Here is a 20804-nt window from a genome sequence, read left to right on the forward strand (position 1 = left end):
CCTGTCTCCTTGAATTAATATCTTTGTTGTCCACATTTAGTATTTCACAGTTTTTGTTGTTATGATAGTATTACATTTATTTGTTATTAGGTATGTGCATGTTGTTGTGTGTGTGTGTGTGTATTTTAAGTGTTTGTATACATACACTCCACACATACACACCCATGTTTCACATGTGGATGTTAGAGGACAACTTGTGGAAGTTGGCTCTCTCCTTATGATCCTGTGGGCCCCAAGGGTTAAACCTGAGGCCATCAGGTATGACACCAAGTGCTTTCACACACGCACACACACACACACACACACACACACACACACACAGAGAGAGAGAGACAGAGAGAGAGATTTTTTTAAAGGGAAGAAAGCCCTTGATCATCTACCTACTTTTCCCAACAGAATCACTATCATGATATTTTGTGTGTACTTTTAGTATAACTTTTATGTTCATAATTCTATCAGAAATATGGGGAATTGTTTGTTCTTAGGTTGTATAAAACCTAAGTATGAAATTGTAGCTCAAAATAGCATTCTTTTTGCTTTTTTAAATTTTTTTATTTTTTAATAGTCCTGGGTCATCAGTCCATTTTGTGAAGTTGTTTTCAACACAGTGAAGGGGACATGCAAAGACTGAGTAACCTCATTCCATGATCCCCCGCGTACGTAGAAATGTTTACCTTGGACCCAGAGAAAACTGTAGTCGTGTCTCTGCTCCCAGTCTAGATATGCATGAGGCCTCCATTGCTTGCCCCATCCTGTGCGGTGTGCTGGGTGGCAGTTCATGGGTGGCTCAGTGTTTCCCAGAAGCCCAGGGTTCTTGCCTCCCGTTCCTGCCCTCCCCATTATGGATGCCTTAAGGGAAGTGGTAGACAGATGTGGTGACCCAGCCCTGGACAGGGGCCCAACTCTGGCTCTCAGGCTTGTTACTGGGGATCACAGCTTTCAGATCATAATGTTAGGCCCTGACTCAAAAACCTGTAACAAAGAGCAGGGATGTGTAATAGTTCAGTGGCTTCACATGTGCAAGATTCAGGCTTCAAATCCAAATCCAAATCCCAAAAGGAAAAAGATGGATGTGAGACGTAAGTCCTGGGCAAGGCTCACCGGTGACTCCATCCCGGGTCCTCAGAATCCGTCTGTTTCCCTCCTTGTTCTCCATTTACCCCTTCAGTGTTTCCCTGGTGCTCCCACGGTTTCAGTGTCACAGATACATGCTGTGTGTCTGTTTGGAAATGGGCTTCATGTATAAAAAGGTTACAGTTTTCTCAGTTTCTGTGAACAGATCTCCCGCTCCTTGGAGAAAATCTCAGCCTTGTGGAAACACAGACCAGATGAGGGACAGGCTTCTGGCATTTTGGTGGGAGAGGAGGATTTTTATGGCTAGAGGCAGCCTGGTTTTCACACACTAGTTTTGTACTCTGTTTACCAGAAGACCAAGAGTTTGCCAAGTAGTACACACGGGACTTGAATTGAAAAACCTTCTAGGAAACATAGAAGGGCAGATTTGGGGGAAGAGAGGGTGATGTTTGAAGAGCGGTAGCACTGTCTTCACATTGTCTGAAGGTCAGCATGGCAGGAAGCCTTTCCCGGGCTTGGATGCCCAGCACCCACAGAGAAGCTGCTATGGGGAAGCCCTGGGGGTGGGGCAGGGCAGGTCCTTGGAGCTCATGGGCTTAGCTCTGTGTGTAGGGGCAGGCCTTGTCTCAAAATCCAAGAAAATGACAGAAGAAGACATGCAACATTGACCTCTGCCATCCACATGCATGTGAGCATACACCTGTACACACACACGCAAAATCGACAATTCAAAGAATGAGCGAATGTGTGTTGGTTTGAAGTGAAACACGAGCCCCTCGTTAGGGGCGGATACGAACAGCGTCTGCATCTGGGCATAGAACGTGTACAGTTGAATCGAGACGACAGGCTCTGATAACGCCTTGCTTTTAATGCAGGAGACGGTGCTTCCCCACAGGATTTCTCTTCAGAAGCTTCTGTCCCCTTGAGCCTCCCACAGCATGTCTGCAGCTCCATGTGAGTATTGTGGGTCCTTGCTCCTCGCTGCCTCAGTGCCACATTCTGCCTTTCTGTCAGTGAGGTGCTTCTTGGTGCTTTGCTAAATAGGCTGAAACAGAAAAGCCTTTTAAAGACAGAGAAGCCAGATCTGATTGATTATATTAGTAGTTCAATGGAGATTCTCTGGTTTCGTTGTCTTCTCAGCGATGTGGTCACACTGGGAACCATCTCCCTGAGTAGGACTTGAATTCACTCTGAGCACCGATAGTTCAGTGCCTCCAAGGGCCTGGGAGACACATTCAGTCTCTTTGTTTTCTTCAGCATTGGATGAGAGAGAGAGAGAGAGAGAGAGAGAGACAGAGATACAGTGGCCCCTCAGTTTCTGTACGCAGTAGGTGCTACAACCTACACACACCCCCAACTCTACAGATCCCTCATATAACATGGATAGTGACATGTGCCTGTCATCCTGGCACTCAGAAGACTGAGGCACGAGGATTGTCATGAATTTGAGCAGCCTAGGCTTTGTAGTACTAAGGACTAGACTGATTAGCCAGTATTATGTAGCAAAGCCCTGTGTCAGCATAAGAACAAAATGACAGTATTTTCATAGGACTGTCTTTGCCAGTCCTCCCATGTACATCAAGTCATCCCAGATACCGAGAGTGCTAATGCAATACAAATGCCTTGTGATATAAGTGTCAGGCTACCTTTTTAGGGTATCCTGACGTGAGAAAAACATGTGGATTTTCAGTATCTACAGCCTTTGTGGGTCCAGTTCCACAGAACATGGTAGCTGCGGTGCGGTACTTTCTCCAGATGTTCTCAGGCCGCCCATGTGGCACCTGTGATGGCTGAAGGCCAGCTGTGCCTCTCATGATGAGAGGAATGCGGCATCAGCATGCAGGACGCACTTTGGCGTGACACAAGGTCCCCTGGATGCCTTGTGAGAGGGCAGTGTGTGGTGTGTGTAAGGGAGGCTTGGCTCACATCCAGGAGAGCTCCCTGTGTCTGTCAGAGGCAGAAAGCCACCTAGCTGTGGAGACTGCTGCTGTCTATATAGGAATATTGGAAGCTGCAGTTACCCCTGGTAGTCCAGTTGGTTCAGGCAACACGTCATAGTATTCCTCAGCTTTTGCCTGGTTCTGTGCATCTTTAATATCTGTTTCTGAAGGGACTATGGTGAGACTCAAGTGAGATTTGGTGACATGGTTTTTGGATTTCCTGCATGGAAGTCATGGTTTCCTGTCTTCCCTTTGCCCGCAGAGATGTGAGTGGCCTGTCTGAGTTCACAGAGTCCTCCTGTCCTGGTCTTCCTGCCACACCTGCAGGTGCTGGAGAAGAGAAAGGTGAGGCTCACTACGGCAGGCATCAGCCAAGCTCGGTGCTGGGAGCTGGAGAAGGCACCACAGGTGGGGGCCCTGCTCTGTGGATAGACATCAGCTGCCCCAGCCAAGCATTCTGCATCTGTGTGAACACCTGCAGTGGCTGTGGTAAAGCCAGCCAGAGATGTCCTAGAGCTCTCAGCAGAGCCTCCCGCCACACTGAGCTCACTTACCCACTCAGAGATAACAGAAAAAAGGGAAGCAGAGCTGAGGTGGGGAGCAAGCCAGGACAGCGGGCTTGCTCCTCTCCCCTGGCCCTCCCCTGCGCATCCGCAGCCCAGGTGGACAGGCAGGGACAGGTGTCCTGACCCAGGATTGAGGCAGAGCTGAGCACCAGCTCCCCACACCTCCTGCAGTGGCTTGGAAAGGGGAAGCTGAGGTGGCCAGAAGAACCCTGCCTCCTGCTGGGGCCTCCAGTAAGGAGTCCGCTCTCCTCACCACCCATTCCCAGCTTTAATATTCTCTTTCTCGTCATCTTCTGGCTGCCTTTTCTCTGGTGTCCTGGCTTAGTCTGGGGCTCTTGCAAATCAGGGTCAGGAATCACGGAATGGCATGCCTGAGACTTCCTCCTCGTGGCAGCAGTAGGTGTGACGTATGTCCTTGCTTCTGTGCATAGAAGTCAGGACACACACAGAGCTACCCAGAGGGAGGAGAGGTCCAGGCCAGCTTGAGCTACACAGCAAGGCAAAAGCTGTACCCACTGGAGAATAAGGAGGAAAGATTAAGCTACCTCTGTGCCATCTTGCATCTGTTCTGAACTTGTCAGATCGGTAATGGAAATAGATGTTGGTGAACTGGACCTAAGCATCAATCCATACAACACAAATGTTTCCAATGAAAGAAAATGCAAAACTCAGTCATTTCTACTTTGCCAAGCCAAGGTTTGGATGAAGGTTTGGCTGGATTACTGTCATTTCTGTGAGCTACTAGAAGGTAGGATTTAGTAAATCCTCCGCTCTGTTAAGAAACAGCAACCAGCTCCAGATCCCAGGGCCAGCAGAGCTGGGCAGAGCACCCGCCTGGTAAGCACAAGGCTCTGGGTCCCTCACCACCAAAAGCTGGCCCTCCCTCAGCGTCTGCTAGAGTTTCTGGGAAGCCTGGTGTCCCACTCGGTTTTCATGTGTGTTTCAGATGCCATTACCTGCTACCCACTGAGAATCTACAACTACTTCTTAAAAATCACCTCTTATACTCCCTGGCTGAGTTCTGCTGAAGTCCAGGCCTTCAGAAGTTCCCCTCACCCACACTGGCCTACCATGGAAGGCCATCCGCTTCTCTCCTGTTGCCACCCTCTGTCCTGGGAGTCTCGCCCATCTTTAAGAGCCTAGCAGTAGTCGTGCAGTGCCTCAGGATGCCCTTCTCTGCCTCCTGTTGAGTTTCCTGGCTCCTGTCCCAGAGGCCTCCTTGGAGAGTCTGTGTTGGTGATGGCAGCTCCCTCTGCCCTTGCACTCCACGCCTGCCTTCTCACCTCCCCGCCGCTCCCCTGAAGCAGGAGTCAGGTCCCTGGCATGGCTGTGCTGCCCATCCTTGGCCCCGTGTGTCTTCAGTTCCCATAGACCAGTTTCAGTTGTGGGTTCCTTGTTCAGTTCCTCGTCACCCAAGAGTAACCCAGGTTCTTCCGAGCTGAGCCTTTGTGCCTGCCCATCTCTCTTTCCTGTGGTCGGCTCCTCTGTCAGTCATCTCCACATTTAAAACTTCAAGTCTCTACTTGGATTCCCACATCTCTCAGATTTGTGTCTGTAGCTTGGGCCTCGCTCCTGAACTATGAAGCCTTCGTACAGCCAACTTCTGGTAGAACCTTTGCTTTGGATTCTAGCAGCGACTGTACACCAAGCACTCTGGTGACTATTCCCTCTTCCTAACTGCCTGGGCCCCAGACCCCAGTCATCCTGGGGCTTTTCTTTCCTGTGTCTCACGCGTGGCTTGCTGTCTTATTCTGGTCACTCTCCCCTTCTCAGTCTGTAGAGTCTGACAGTTTGCTCCCCACCTCCTCCCTGACTACCTGCTCCCGGAAGTCCTTATGGGACACTTGCCATATCAGTCACAGCCTGACAGATGACCTTCTGCCTCCCCGCTTTTACCATGTGCGCATAATGTTACGCATAAATGGAATCACATGACTGTCAGGGCTGGGAAGCCCCTGAGATTTTCTTCCTACTTTAGAAGTTAACGTCTTGTCTGAAAACAGACTGGCTCAGACAAGTCTTAGAACATCTAGAGGCATGAGTTTCGTTCTGTCAGTTCTTCCTCCATTGCACCAGGGATAGCACAGACCTGAATGGACTCCTGTTTTAGAGAGCCCAAGACTTGATGTGTGGGAAGCATTCTTCTCCAGAGCTTGCTGCGTGTCTGTGGTGCAGCCACAGGTGGACATTGGTTCTGCCCTGTGTGGGATGGCCAAGCCTACCATCTGGCAGGCAGCCGTGGTCCCATACCAGAAATGTAGTACTTCCTTTGGCTGATTGTGAAAGCTAGGCATGTTTCGTGCAGTGCAGAGACGGCCTGGCAGCGAAGGTGCGGTCCTCCTAGACTGGCAGCTTGTGTGACAGAATGAGACACAGGTTTCCCTAGAGGGATAGTTGCCATTCTGTCTCAGACATTGCCCAGAAAGACACCTGAACAAGATGGATGCAGATGTGGTAGGAGGGGAACCTGTCTCTGTCCAGCAGCAGGCCCGTGCTCCAAGACTTTGCCTTAGCAAATGTCTGTGGGAAGATAGTCCAGCAGGCCCCCAGTCCATCTGCTGGCTGAATGTGCAAAACAGGCATAGCTGTGTAGACCTGTGCCCAGCACTCCTGCTGCTTAGCAACCCGGGTTTCCTACCAAAGCACAGTGCTAATCCAGTCAGCTTCTAGGCCCTCCCTCTGTCCTTTACCATTTAATCGCCAGCTTTTCTCTGTGGAGACCCAGGCACACCCACCTTGGGGCCTTTGTGGACTGTTCCCCGCCTAGCAGGAGTTTCCGGACACTTGTGACTCATTCCCTGTCCTCAGTCACATCTTCAACAGAATGTCCCCTCAGAGAGGCCTGAACCACCACACTTAAAATTGCCACATGGACTCTGCCATGTTGTGTCCTGCGCACTTAAACGTACCTCCTTAAACCCGCAGGTCTGTATCCAGCTGGAGGCCTGTGGCCTTCCCAGCCAGTGTGTCTGACCAGCGGCTTCAGCTGCACAGTGGAGAATGGTGCCCCGGGGGTGTCGCAGGAGCCCACCTCCATCCCTGACAGGTAGGCCCCCCTTGGCCTAAGGCCCTCGGATGGAGCCCAGGGTATCCTCAGGGAAACTCGGACTGTGCCTGGGAACTGTGTCTCCTGCCTTCTGGAGTTACACTGTGCTGTCAAACGACCAGCCACTGTGACGTCAGAGCAGTGCAGCTGGCAGCCCCATCTGACATTCCCATGTAGGTTAAAAGCATGATGTCATATGGAGCAAGTGCTCCTGTTACCTTCTTCTCCCTGGCTCATGCTTGAACACACTTACAAATTAAAACCGATCAGAAACCTGATATCAGAAAATTGTTACCCAACAGCAGTTGCTTCGGTGTGCCATGCAGCATTGTGTTAGTCAGGCAGGAGACCTGGCAAATGGCAGTGTCTGTTGTCGCAGGGCCCGCTTGAAGGCTTTTGGTTTAGCTCATTGTAGCAGTATTCCCACCTTATCCCATAATGCACATGCGCTGTGCCCTGACCACGGTACCAGACAGATTATAGTGGTAACCTTTCAAGCTGAATGCTGCTTCTGTAGTACCAGACAGATTATAGTGGTAGCCTTTCAAGCTGAATGCTGAGGGGGCAGCTGGGCATTTGGTTAGCAGGGCCAGCATGGCAAAGCTCTTCAGGTGTGTACTGAGTACCCTTGTCTTTCCATGGTGCTCACACAGCTGCAGCCAGATTCTGTGTCTGGCTATCAAATGCACTTTGAAAGGCAGCTTGCCTTTGGCCCAGCCAATCGTCCTGTGGGTAAAATGTCCTTGGCAAGAAGCAAAGCCTCTGGCTCTGACTTGACAGAGCACCCGCTTCTGTCCCTCACCTGGAGATTGGCGGATGAGGACATAGGGCAGTGGAGCCACTCTCTGTCTTTACTCTTCTCTTGGTGTCCTGTACCCGAAGCTAGCCCTTGATTTCTGTTTGTTTTTTTTGTAGCGGTTTCATCGATTGGAGCGCATCCTGTGAAGGCCAGTTTCCCAGTGTGTACTGCCCTCTGGAGCTGACGGACTACAATGCCTTTCCAGGAGGTAAAGCACTGGCCAGTGCCAGTGGCACCCTTGCATCCTCAGACATCAGAGTAAGGTGTGCGTGCATGATCAGTGATGGCCCTTCAGGGGGCTGCCTCTCATCTGCTTATGCACACGGAAAGAGGCAATTTTGAATGACCCTCCCGGCAGCCCTTGCTCTTGTGTCTGGGGGCTTCTGTGTGTAACCTCATCCCACTGAGTCCAGGAAATTAGGTAGAACTGAGTCATTTATGCCTCTGTAGCCTTAACAAGGCAGCTGTTCTATTGGGCAGCGGGGGGCACTAATCAGCAGGTGGATCTCCTATCACTCATTCTTTAGTATGTCCTGACTACCCATGGGTCTGGGGAACCCTGAAGGAAGAAAACAAGCCTGGAGCAGGATCAGTGGGCACATACAGGTGTCCATCACAAGATGTGTCGTAATAAGTAACATAAGAGTTAGGAAGTTCCCTGATCATCTGGAAGCTGCAGATACAGCTGGGCCAGGATTTCTCCTGCTGGTAGGCACATCTTTCCCAGTCATGTATCCAGTGTTGATTCTGACCCTGCATTACAGCCAGCAAACCACAAGAGGGAGCTGCAGGCACCGCCTCCCTAGGATTAAGGCTTTTATGTCTATTTTCTTGGCGATATGTAGAAGTACTTGGTTTACAAGTACTTTATCAGGACATGTGATCCACATGCAGGTTGATGAGGTTGGGGGACTGGTTATTAATGAAATGGAAAGCAAAATAGCTGGGTGGTGTAGCCAAGAATGCCTGAGACCCGAGGGTTCGATCCCCACCCAGCACTGAATGTGCGGCGGGGATTGAGGGTAGCTAAGAATGTTGGCACTGTTCACTTCTTTAGAAATGCTCTGAGTAAACCTTGTGTGTTAGAAATGTGCCTGTGTAGTGAACAAGTGCAGACACATCCGCCCTGCCAGGTGCTCCGTCCTCACGTGCAGATGGACTCAGTGTTAGGGCCGCCTTTGTCCTAGACTGAGAATTCGGCACCTCATGAGCACAGTTTCTCTCCCATTCCTCACAGAAAACATGAATTACACCAATGGCTTCCCCTGCTCCTCGAAAGTTCAGACGGACTTCCTTGGCCACAGCAACCCCTCTACCTGGAGCCCTCCGGCCAGCATGCCCGCTGCCTGGGGCCACGCCAGTGTCGTCAACTCTCCAGTGAGTGCCGCCCTCCCTGCTCCCCCACGGTGCTCTGCTCCCTTCAGCACAGGGTTCAGGTCAGGCAGAGCTGTGGGATTTATACACAGGAGTAGCGGCTGTAATGTGGAGACAGGCAGGAAGTCTGTCACAGGCCTTCCGTGGCCTCCACAGCCTTCCGTGGGGTTGGAGGTGGAGAGGAGCTCTGCAGGTCCATCTGTAGTGCCCACACTGCCTCGCCTCGAGCTCACACCACACATTTCTTCACATGTAACATGTGACTGAACCCTTTAGATTGCAAGTAGACTTAACAGATCAGATGAAAACCTCATACCCACCTCAGACAACCCAGAATGTGTGGGGTTTAGCAGCTCTCAGGGAGCCTCCACATGACATCACGTGACATCACAGCTGTGCCCCGGGGTATCTGTTCAGTCTGTGCTGTGTCTGGAAGGCCCTTATTGGTTTCTAACCTTTGGCTCTCATTTCCACCTTTATTTCCACTTCAGTCCTACCTCACAAGCACCCGAAGTTTGTCTCCCATGTCTGGACTTTTTGGTTCCATCTGGGCCCCACAAAGTGACGTGTATGAAAACTGCTGCCCCGTCAGTCCTGCCACAGAGCACTCAACCCACATGGAAAACCAGGTCATGTGCAAGGAGTACTACCTGGGCTTCAACCCATTTCGTGCCTACATGAACCTGGACATATGGACTAGCACAGCAAATCGCAATGCCAACTTCCCCCTGTCCAGAGACTCCAGCTACTGCGGGAACGTGTGAGGGACTGAGTTTCGAGCAGTGTGAATAAAGGGCCTTGTGTTTTGATTCCTAGCGTAAACTGGTTGTTGCGATAGAGTACAACATTGGTGGATATTTTGGCACTTTTATATAAAAATAAATGTTTTGTTTGTTTGTTTGTTTTTGTTTTTGTTTTTTAAAATCTGGGTGTTTGTTTTTTTGAACCCTTCGTAAATGAATTTTACAGACTTGGCATCCCTGGATCGTAACTTCCACCATTCAGGAAGGGGTGGCTCTGGCTTCGGTCTGAGCATCCCAAGGATTCCCGGGGTACTACGGAGAGTGTGACTCAGTCCATCCCTGGCAGCCAGTGCTTTGGAAGAGGACCTTGTGCCCTGGTGAAGGCTGGCGAGGAGAGCCCACCTGGCCGGATGAGGTGTCCCCTCCTAACGGAGGAGGCTGTCCAGGGAAGGGCAAGCCTTCTGTCCTGGGGCTGCTTTCCCTTAGCCTCAGGGTAACAGTTGTCCTTGCCGCTCTGCTAGGCAGTCAGGGTTGGAGGTCTGGGATGCGGGGCACTTCCTTCCTCAGCACTAGTACCTCGGGGAGTCGGGGGCTGGTGGGAGAGCCCTTGCCTTGTTGCTGGCATTAGAAGCCTGCTCTGAAGTGGCAGTGTGTGGTGCTAGGTATAAACGTTGAGAACATTTTCAACTTTGAATAAAAGTTTCTTATTTTTATATCCCACTTTGTCTTTATTGGATTGAATAATATTAATTTAGTTTTATTTTTGCTTCTATAGAACAAACACAAGGCCTTAGATACCTTAACAGCCATGTCCCCGTTGCTCTTCATAACAGCACACGCTTAATGACAGATTATAAACAGTGGTGCATCCAAGGAATGGAATGCTACCCCATCTTAAAAAGGAGTGGAACCGATCCATGCTGGAAGGGTAAGCTTTGAAAACTGTGCTGAGTGGAATAGCCAGGTAAATGCTGGCTGGTCTGCCTGCGGTGGCCTGAGGACAGCGGAACAGTCACTTCCCGAGATGAGGGCAAAGGGTGGGGGTGGGGTGGGTAAGGAGTTAGCCTCGCGTGGCATAGAGCTCCTGTTTGGGATGACGAATTCTGCAGACAGAGAATGGCTACACGGCACCGTGAACAGTGCCCATGAACACGGTTAAAAAGGTTGCGAATGGTGACTTTTGTGCTTTGTGTGTCCATCACAGTCAAAGCATCGCGGGGCAGGGGGAGAGCCCCGAAGCCTTGCAGCAGCAGATGCACACTTGGCTCCTAGAGTATGAGACATGAGATGTTAACACTGCTTCAGAACTGCTGCGGCTAATGCTATATCGTGGTCTAGCATTATCTTAATTTCCCACTGGGAAAGTGAAAAGACACTATTTTAATTTCTTTTCTATTATGCACCCAAAATAAATTTTTTTATTTTTACTGGAATGTTATCTTTAACCTTAAGACTAAAGAAACATGGAATTAGTTATCATCTATTTAGTATTTGCTAAACAGTTTCTCAGTGCTGGGAGCTGTCTTGGACTGTGGACAGGACAAACTGTTGTAGCAAAGAATAAGATGCCATCCGGATGTACTGCTGCCTCCTGAGGCAGAACAACCCCCGACGCCACCCCCCAAAAACCCTCAGGGAATTACTTGAGATGCTCAGTGCCCTGAGTGTCGGTGAGAGACGGGCTGGGATGAGGGAATGGGCAACAGGTCCTCTGAAGTGATCAGGGCGTCTCAGGTACATTTGAGGTAAAAACTTTGACTGCAAGAAAGATGGTGTCTACCCCCTTCACAATAGCCACAAACAGTAGAAAGTATCTTGGGGTGACTCTTACCAAACATGTGAAAGATCTTTATGACAAGAACTTCAAGACTCTGAAGAAGGAAATGGAAGAAGACCTCAAAAAATGGGAAAACCTCCCATGCTTATGGATCGGCAGAATCAATATAGTTAAAATGGCCATTTTGCCAAAAGCAATATACAGATTCAATGCAATACCCATCAAAATCCCAACTCAATTCTTCACAGAGTTAGAAAGAGCAATTAACAAATTCATCTGGAATAACAAAAAACCCAGGATACCTAAAACTATTCCCAGCAACAAAAGAAATTCTGGGGGAATCAGTATCCCTGACCTCAAGCAATACTACAGAGCAATAGTGTTAAAAACTGCATGGTATTGGTACAGTGACAGGCAGGCGGATCAATGGAACAGGATTGAAGATCCAGAAATGAACCCACACACCTATGGCCACTTGATCCTCGACAAAGGGGCTGAAAATATCCAATGGAAAAAAGATAGCCTTTTCAACAAATGGTGCTGGTTCAACTGGAGGCCAGCATGCAGAAGAATGCGAATTGATCCATCCTTGTCTCCTTGTACTAAGCTCAAATCCAAATGGATCAAGGACCTCCACATAAAGCCAGACACTCTGAAGCTAATAGAAAAGAAACTGGGGAAGACCCTTGAGGACATCGGTACAGGGAGAAAATTTCTGAACAGAACACCAATAGCGTATGCTCTAAGATCAAGAATTGACAAATGGGACCTCATAAAATTACAAAGTTTCTGTAAGGCAAAGGACACCATCAAAAGGACAAATCGGCAACCAACAAATTGGGAAAAGATCTTCACCAATCCTACATCAGATAGAGGGCTAATATCCAATATATATAAAGAACTCAAGAAGTTAGACTCCAGAAAACCGAACAACCCTATTAAAAAACGGGGTACAGAGTTAAACAAAGAATTCTCACCTGAAGAACTTTGGATGGCAGAGAAGCATCTTAAAAAATGCTCAACTTCATTAGTCATTAGGGAAATGCAAATCAAAACAACCCTGAGATTTCATCTTACACCAGTCAGAATGGCTAAAATTAAAAATTCAGGAGACAGCAGGTGTTGGAGAGGGTGTGGAGAAAAAGGAACACTCCTCCACTGCTGGTGGGGTTGCAAATTGGTACAACCACTCTGGAAATCAGTCTGGCGGTTCCTCAGAAAACTGGGCACCTCACTTCCAGAAGATCCTGCTATACCACTCCTGGGCATATACCCAGAGGATTCCCCACCATATAATAAGGATACATGCTCTACTATGTTCATAGCAGCCCTATTTATAATTGCCAGATGCTGGAAAGAACCCAGGTATCCCTCAACAGAAGAGTGGATGCAAAAAATGTGGTATATCTACACAATGGAGTACTATTCAGCCATTAGAAACAATGAATTCATGAAATTCTTAGGCAAATGGATGCAGCTAGAAAATATCATACTAAGTGAGGTAACCCAGACTCAAAAGGTGAATCATGGTATGCAATCACTAATAAGTGGATATTAACTTAGAAAACTGGAATACCCCAAACATAATCCATACATCAAATGAGGTACAAGAAGAAAGGAGGAGTGGCCCCTTGTTCTGGAAAGACTCAGTGAAGCAGTATTCAGCAAAACCAGAACGGGGAAGTGGGAAGGGGTGGGTGGGAGGACAGGGGGAGAGAAGGGGGCTTATGGGACTTTCGGGGAGTGGGGGGCTAGAAAAGGGGAAATTATTTGAAATGTAAATAAAAAATATATCGAATAAAAAAAAAAAAAGATGGTGTCTGTGGGAAAGTTTCGCCATGGGGACACAGTGGAGACACAGTGTCCTGAGGCAGGCTGCTGGTGTATCGGGGCTTATTGGTCTGGGGGTCACCATAGAAGGACATTGGAAGGACACCTTCGTGAATGCTTTAGGGACCAAGAGAAGGGTGGGTTTTCCTCCTGCGCACAGTAGTAACGTTCGTCCAAGTTTGAAAACCAGAAGTTGGCTGCTGTGGTCGAGTGAAGGTGGTTGATGGGAGATAGAGGGTGATGTGCAGAAGTGCTGAGCTCTGGGTCCATGAGGTGGGGACTGAGGAGAAGGGAGTCCCTACAGCCACAGGGAGGTAGGCAGGAAATCACTGCAGACTGCAGTACCAGCAACAGCAGGGGGAGGGGGCCTGGCCTGTCTCCCTGCCTCCTGCCTGTCCTAACTGCAGCTCACCTGTGACCTCTCTGTACCCTCGTCTTCCTCTGGAACATGGGGATAATAGCACGTCATGCTTCAGAGACCCATAAGCATTAGCAGACTTTATTGAGCTGCACGGAGACCCTCGGCTGCTGTGAGTGCTTGATGCAGTTACTGACATCCTTAAAGGAACCAGGGCAGGTAGGATGCCAGGTCCCAGCTCTGGCTGAGGCGAACTAATATTGTGAGTTATTTTAATTAAATAAAATCACAAAATTTTCTTCCTTCCCTTCCTCCCTTTTGCCCCTCTGTACCTTCCCAATTCATGGCGCCTCCTTTAACGATGGCTGTTAAATATACATGTTACAAACATGAACACAGTCTGCTGGATCTATTCCGTACTGCCTGCAGGCCTGTGTTTCTAGGGCTGACCACTTGGTATTGGATTGATTATCAAGGTGCTCATCCCTGGGGAAGGCTAATTCTCCCTCTCTCTCTCTGGAGAGATGTTAATTGCTTGTAGTCCTTCATCTATGGGTGGTGGCCAATGAGCTTGCCCCGTCTGTTGGGATGTCAACAAGTGTTGGAGTTGTCCACATCCTCTCTAGACAGCCCTGCTGCCAAGGTTTCCTGGCTGAGGCTTCCCTGTCGAAGCTAGACTGAACCCCACAGCACACTTCCTGGTCCTCACTCTTACAGTTATTCAGCTTCTTCTGCAACGTTCCCTGAACCTTAGGTGTGGTTGCCTTGAAGATGTATCAATTAGATCAGATGCCCTGTGCTCAGTTGTTCTCTGCATTTTGACTAGTGATTTTCTCTAAGGATTCCCTGCTACAAAAGGGAGCTTCTTTGATAAGTGGTGAAAACTACCTGTATCTGAGACTATACAGATAATTACTTAGGATCCAGTTAGGAATCCTTCAGCATTAGGCAAGGGGCTGTAGTAGATTCTCCTCCGGGGTCTCTCCAGCCACTAATCGCTGGCTAGCTCTGCAGTATCAGCTTCATTTCCTGTCTGCTCACCAATGGACAATTGTCCTTCCAACTAGACAGCTGTTGGTAACTCCCAAGATAAAGCCACACTGTTGCACCATGTTGCCAATCCAATCATGATTGATAGGCTACAGCTGTATAGGGCTACCAGCTTCTCAGTAGCTTGCATAGGACCTTCTGTTGCTACCAGAACAACTCCTCAAAAATGAGCTTCCAGATTAGGTCTAGTGTGATGGCTCCAAGTCCTACATCCCAAGAGTGTCATGTCTACAGCAACAGGGACTTACTTTCAAATTCTGCAAGGCAACTAATGACGGTGGCAATAACCTATGTTGCTTTGGGGCTTCATGGTCTCAGCAGGGGATTTTTATACTTTCCTGGTAGGCATTCAGATTGACTCATCTTGTATGTTGGGTGTCTTAACTTCTGGCTTCCAAGGAAAATACTAATTTGTGCACCAAAAACTTTTGCATTTGTTCATTCTTATTACAACTAATTTTCAAAAAGACTTGTAACATTATATAATTAAAACACAGATACAGCAGTAATTTACACACACACACAGACACACACACACACATATATATATACATATATGTGTATATGTCTATATATATGTATATATATGTATATGTGTATATACATATGTATATATATGTATATGTGTATATGTATATACATATACATATATATACATATATATATTAGGTGTTTGTTTTGGGCTTATGGCGGTGGGAATTGAACTTAGTCACACCACCTGCCCTGCATCCTTTTCTATTTTTCATTTTGAGACAGGGTCTCACTAAATTACCCCAGCTGGCCTTGAATCTGCAAACCTCCTGCCTGTTCACTCAAGTAGCTGAAATCAAGAGACCTGCATCACCACAGCCAGCTGAAAGTGTTCATTTTAATTTGCTGTCAAGTCTACAGCTGCTAAGGCCCTGCTTGCTTTCCCTGCCAAGACTAGGAAGTACACCCCTCTCCAGACATCAGGGCTTTCAAGTGTCCTTTCCCTGACAAGACTAGGAAGTACACCCCTCTCCAGACATCAGGGCTTTCATGTGTCCTTTGCGATGATGTGCAGTCTGTCAGACAAGGATCGGATCTACTTGATGTTTCTCAAAAACTTAGGAGAAAAATGCCAAGACTTCGCCTAGATTTTTCTATTGAGATGGTGGCTTAGCCTTGGTTCCCTAAGGTAGGATGAATTACTGGTGAGCTTGGGCAGGAATTCAGTTCAGCACTTTTCTTTCTGACAGCCGTCAGCTTAGCCCATTTTCATTGTTCGACGCCTCCATGTGGATCTGTGCTGTGTGCCTGTCAAGGGCATGCTGTCCTCTGAGGATTCCTAGGAACACAAGAGAGAGCCAGGAGCCCCACAGCCTCTCATAACTTCAGTATGGAGACTTCTCTGCCCTACAGACGCCACTCTTTCCATTGGCTGCCAGCCTGGCCTTACTGTCCAAGGGAACCCTGTTCTATATTTGTTCAAAAGATGAGAAGCAAAGTGAGCAAACACCATTCCAGGAAGTCATAAATATATAAAAATATTCTTAAACAAGAAAGACAACTAATCATTTTAGCTATTTCTAGCTGTGTGTGTGTGTGTGTGTGTGTGTAATCAGAGAAGTATGGCCTATTAAAAGATAGTCACTTTTCTTTAGTTTTCCTGAATATAAGGCATAAAACATAACCAATGTGTGATAGGGGGAAATACTAAGTAGTGTATTGTAATGGTGTCTAACCAAAATTATCTAGTTCTAAGTGTTGGAAGGATGTCAGGAAGGTTGGGAGGGGTGATCTTGGTTATCAACTTAGCAGGCTCTAGAATCAACTAAGAGACGCTGGTGGACACACCTGTAAGTGGTTTTCTTGATGAGGTTACTTGAACTAGAAGGAATTACCCACAATGCAGGTGGCGCTTTTGGTGCTGGCCAGGTGAAAGGCGGGATGAGGGACAGGCTTCGCTTTTTGCCTGTTCGCCTCAGGTCTGACTGCTTGCCTCGACTGGTGTCAGAACCCTGTTCTTTGGGCTTCCAACACAGACTGAAGACAAGCAGCTCCCAGGACATCCCCCAGGCCTTCAGCCTTAGGTTGGGACACCAAGATGGCCAGCCTTGTGGACTGCACATTTCCTTTCTTAGCCTCTCCAGAGGGAAGCAGCCGTGCTTGGCCTGCTCAGCCAGTTACGTACAAGCTAGCCAGTGTATCGGTTTTGATTGTTCCTTCTGTGAAGTGTTCCTCTGCAGAGCACTAAAGGGTGTAAAGGTCCAGGTTTTTCTTACCCCTTTGGTGTTTCAGTTTATTTCATGGGAAAGAACTTGTAAATCTGTAAATCCCTCTTTAAATACTTTCAAGTAAGGGTATTGGTATTGATTGGTTCTGTGAGTTTGGTGTGTGAGGTGCATTGTGTGCTTTTTACTGTGTGTGTGTGTGTGTGTGTGTGTGTGTGTGTGTGTGTTTGTGTGCCCTGTGTGGCTTGGTGCACGGGCCTGTGTTGGTGCATGTGCACATATATTCAAGCACAAGTGGAAGTCAATGATGCGTCTCTTCGATCACTCACCACTTTGAGACAGTGTCTCTCAGCGAACCCAGAACTCACTGATTTAGCTAGGGCAGCTGGCTAGCAAGCCCCAGGGACCCTAGGATTATAGGCATGTGCCAGTGCAGCTGGGTTTTTTAATGTCTGGGTTGGGATTGGGTATCTAATTTAGAAACTATGCCTGCATGGTAAGCACTTCACTTCGCTGACTGAGCCACTTCCCCAGCCTGTTTTTACTTAAAAAAAATTTTTTTTTGTATTTTAAGGCAGTACGTAGGGAGAAATTTGTTCATGGTAGTTCAAACTGTCATTCATTTCTTTTAGACAGTTGGATTGAAAATAATCCTTTTAATTTCAAAAGGGATTACATTTTAGACTATGCATGCAGTAGAACAGGCGAAGACACCCAGTAAGGGTCCTTCCGTTCACCCAGAGTTCTTCCGATTATGCTGTCACCAGCACTGCCATTTTTGGGAGGGAAACTTTGGACCTAACAGACGGGTTATTTGAGTCTCAGGAGGCTCTGCTGCCTTGCCTGCCTCCTCCAGCTTTCCACACACCATGGCCCTTACCTCAGACTCTTTCCTCAGAGCTCCAGGGTAGCATCTATCAAGTCTGCTCTGGGGATGCGTCCTTTACTCTGGCCAGAGGCAGCCAGGATCTCCTGCTTTAGGACCCCGTGACTGGAGCAAGTCTGCCCTGGATCATTGCCTTGTCTTTGATGGACAAAGCCACTTATTTATAGCATCCAGGTATAAAGTGTTGGCCCCTGGGTCATCATTCTGCCTATGACAAATTCTATAAGAGCGTGGTCACTATAACATTTAAGGAGCTGGAAATAAGCATTCCAACGAACATATCAAATGATGGTCATACAGATACTGGGGACACTGCTCTCCCTTTATTCAGTCTGACTTCTGTTTTTTCTATAAAACAATGGCTAACCATGGTCAAGAAACATTATTCTAGAGGAATATTCTAGAAAACTGTGCCATACTGTTCTGAGTAGCATAGTGAGCTTTTTCCTTTCCCCTCCATCCTGATGAGAACATGGACCATACTGTTTCTAAGGTATCTATGCCTCCACCATTCATCAGCAAGCACCATTCTTGGTTGTCAGATTGACTCCTTCAGCATCAATCGATTGTGGGTCCACATGGTGGACAGTGAACAAATTCACCCAAGCCAGAACAGAGTAGAGAAAGCCAAGTTTGTTAGCTACACTGCAATGGAGCGGGATAAGGCAGTGGAAGAACTGTCGTACCTCCATACAATGGGGGTGTGGCTGGTTTTATATGGGATCTACCTGTTCTTGCTGTGCAAATGTGGGACTGAAACATGGCAATTCTGGTTAGCTGGTGTTTGACTCTGGGCCGAAGAGAGGTTGAAGGTCAGCAGCTCTATAGTACAAGGTCATGGCTGATTTGGTTGTTCTAAATCATAAGATTTATGATTTGAACCTTTAAGAGACTGTTCAAGTCATGACAGAAGATCAGTTTAGCAGACTGAAAAACAACATTGATTCCTCTTTGTCCAAGAAACTCCCCAGCTCTGTTCATGGTGGGCCAGACTATGGTGCTCCTGTATGTACAAATGTGGGACTTGTCTGTTCTCCCATATAGTGCTTTGTTCTGCTTAATGGTGGCCACAAAGCACATGAGGACCTGTTGCTAAGGAGATCACAGTGTGGAAGGAGTGAGTGGCTCTGGAGCTGACATGGTGCGGCAGGATATCAGGGAGAACTGTGTGTGTGGTTTGGTACTCTTGACACTTCAGGTGTCTACAGGGATTTCAGAAAGCATCCCTTCAGAGAGGCTAGGAAGGCGGCTCCGTGGGTAAAAGAGCTTGCATGCAAGCCGGATGGCCCACGTTTGATCCCCAGGAGCCACATAAAACCACATTAAATTCAATGTCTTGAGTTTAGTTTCTGAGACTCAGGCAGTAGAGGAAGAGAACCAAGTCCTGCAGGTTGTCCTCAGACCTCCACGCATGTGCCGTGGCATGCCTGCTCAAGCGCTCACATGAGCACACACATGCAAATCAATGTAATAAAATGTTAAGTAGGATGTGGTGTTGTGCATCTGTGATACCTATAGCAAGATGGAGGAGGGGTGGATGAGGGAGAATCAGCCAGAAGCCCACTCTGGCCTGCAAGCAGGAAAGCAACAGAAAGACAACGCTCTAGTGCCTCAATAAGGTTGAAGGAGAGAACTGAACCTCTAAAGTTATTATCTGACCTTCACATGTGTGCCATGGCATGTACACACACAGGCACATGCACACACATACCCACACACCACACAACACTCCCTACACACACAGTTTTCTCTTCAAATATATCCCTTGAGGATAAGTGGGGGGTCTGCTATACTAGGAAGACTAAAACTTACTGTGAAAGCCAGGAGTGGTGGCATTCCTCTGTAATCCCAGCACTCAAGACCATGTTGATGTAGAAGTATAAAATTCAAGACCAGCCTGGGCTAAGTAGTGAAGCTGTGTTTCAGAAAACAAAAACAAGACAAAACAAAAACCCACCACCAGCACAGCAGATGTAAAATAAAGTTATGGGCAATGCTGGAGGTAGATTAGGGGCTACTCACAGCATGCAGGGTCGGGGTGCTGTAGTGAGCAGGATTCCAAGTGATTCCCACTTGTTTGTGATTTTTCCCTGCTTTACGGGGAAGGCATCTCCGTTATAAGCATGTTTACAGCTACTACCCCCTCCAGTCCCTGAAACTTTTAATTAAATCTTAGGGGAATTTTATTTAACAATGGTGAAAAGTATCTTAAAAACAAATTTTAAAGTCCTCATAAAGCTTACGACGTCATGCTGTAAAGCACATGATTTAAAGGCGGAGGGAAAGCACAACTTTGGTTCTCGATACCCAGTGAAGTCCCATAAATTTAGGTATGTAGTAATGACTTGGCAAGGCACAAAGCAAGGTCTTTAAACAGAGTATAGTCAGCATACAAAATGCATGCAATCTAATTACAGTTAATCAAAAGATGGGCAAATATTCTAAAAGCTACCTTAATATCACAGCCATGTCAAATGCATCTCCCATGATTCTTGTGCAAACTCCAGTTCTACATCCTGTTGTATGTAGTTCTTACTGCTTTAAGCTCGGGGTGATCACACTACCAATCCCTCCCAGGTTCCCTCAGATCCTCGGATGAAAGACAGACAGACAGACACACACACACACACAGAGAGAGAGAGACACACACTAGCTTATTTTTCAACCTGCCTTAATGACTCAATTGCTGAGTGATTCTAATCTCCCGTGGGCAGTGTGCTCTTCCCAATACCCTTAGCTCAGCACCCTAAATCTGCCCTCTACGTTAGTTGCTACCCCAGGCTCAGTTGGTGAAGTGGCTGATGACCACTGCACCCTAAACCCCACATGGCTGGTGGCCTTTTCTTCCTCTGAAGCATGAAGAAATATTCCTTCCTCCTCCTGCTTCTCTTAGCCTCCTGCAGGGACTGTCTCTTTCCTTCCTCCCAGAATTTAGCCCCTGCCATCTTTATTGATCTATCAAGAACCAAATGGGGAACAGGACCTTAGCATCAGAACTCCTCCACCCTAAAACATCCAAAGTTACTTCTTTATGACCTAGACATTTGAACATTTTCTTTACAGTGCTAGGAATTGAACCCAAGGCCTTGTGCATGCTAGGCAAATGCTTTCCTGGTAATCTATATGAACTATAATATCCCCAATCCTTAGACATTTAAACAATTCA

At 47.6% G+C, this 20804-nt stretch overlaps 1 protein-coding gene across 1 annotated transcript in view; it reads left to right on the top strand.

Annotated features, from left to right (window-relative positions):
* The window catches only part of Tmem131l (transmembrane 131 like), a 152954-nt gene extending 143255 nt beyond the window's left edge, over positions 1 to 9699 (top strand). Inside the window, exons 30-35 of the mRNA XM_052180285.1 lie at positions 1950 to 2028; positions 3277 to 3359; positions 6506 to 6626; positions 7542 to 7633; positions 8663 to 8802; positions 9291 to 9699. Of these exons, the coding sequence (XP_052036245.1) occupies positions 1950 to 2028; positions 3277 to 3359; positions 6506 to 6626; positions 7542 to 7633; positions 8663 to 8802; positions 9291 to 9563 (788 nt within the window). The 3' untranslated portion in view covers positions 9564 to 9699. The remainder of the gene's footprint in view (positions 1 to 1949; positions 2029 to 3276; positions 3360 to 6505; positions 6627 to 7541; positions 7634 to 8662; positions 8803 to 9290) is intronic.
* Positions 9700 to 20804: the final 11105 nt, after the last annotated feature.

This window comes from Apodemus sylvaticus, chromosome 4 (genome assembly GCF_947179515.1).
Source record: "Apodemus sylvaticus chromosome 4, mApoSyl1.1, whole genome shotgun sequence".
Lineage (NCBI taxonomy): Eukaryota > Metazoa > Chordata > Mammalia > Rodentia > Muridae > Apodemus > Apodemus sylvaticus.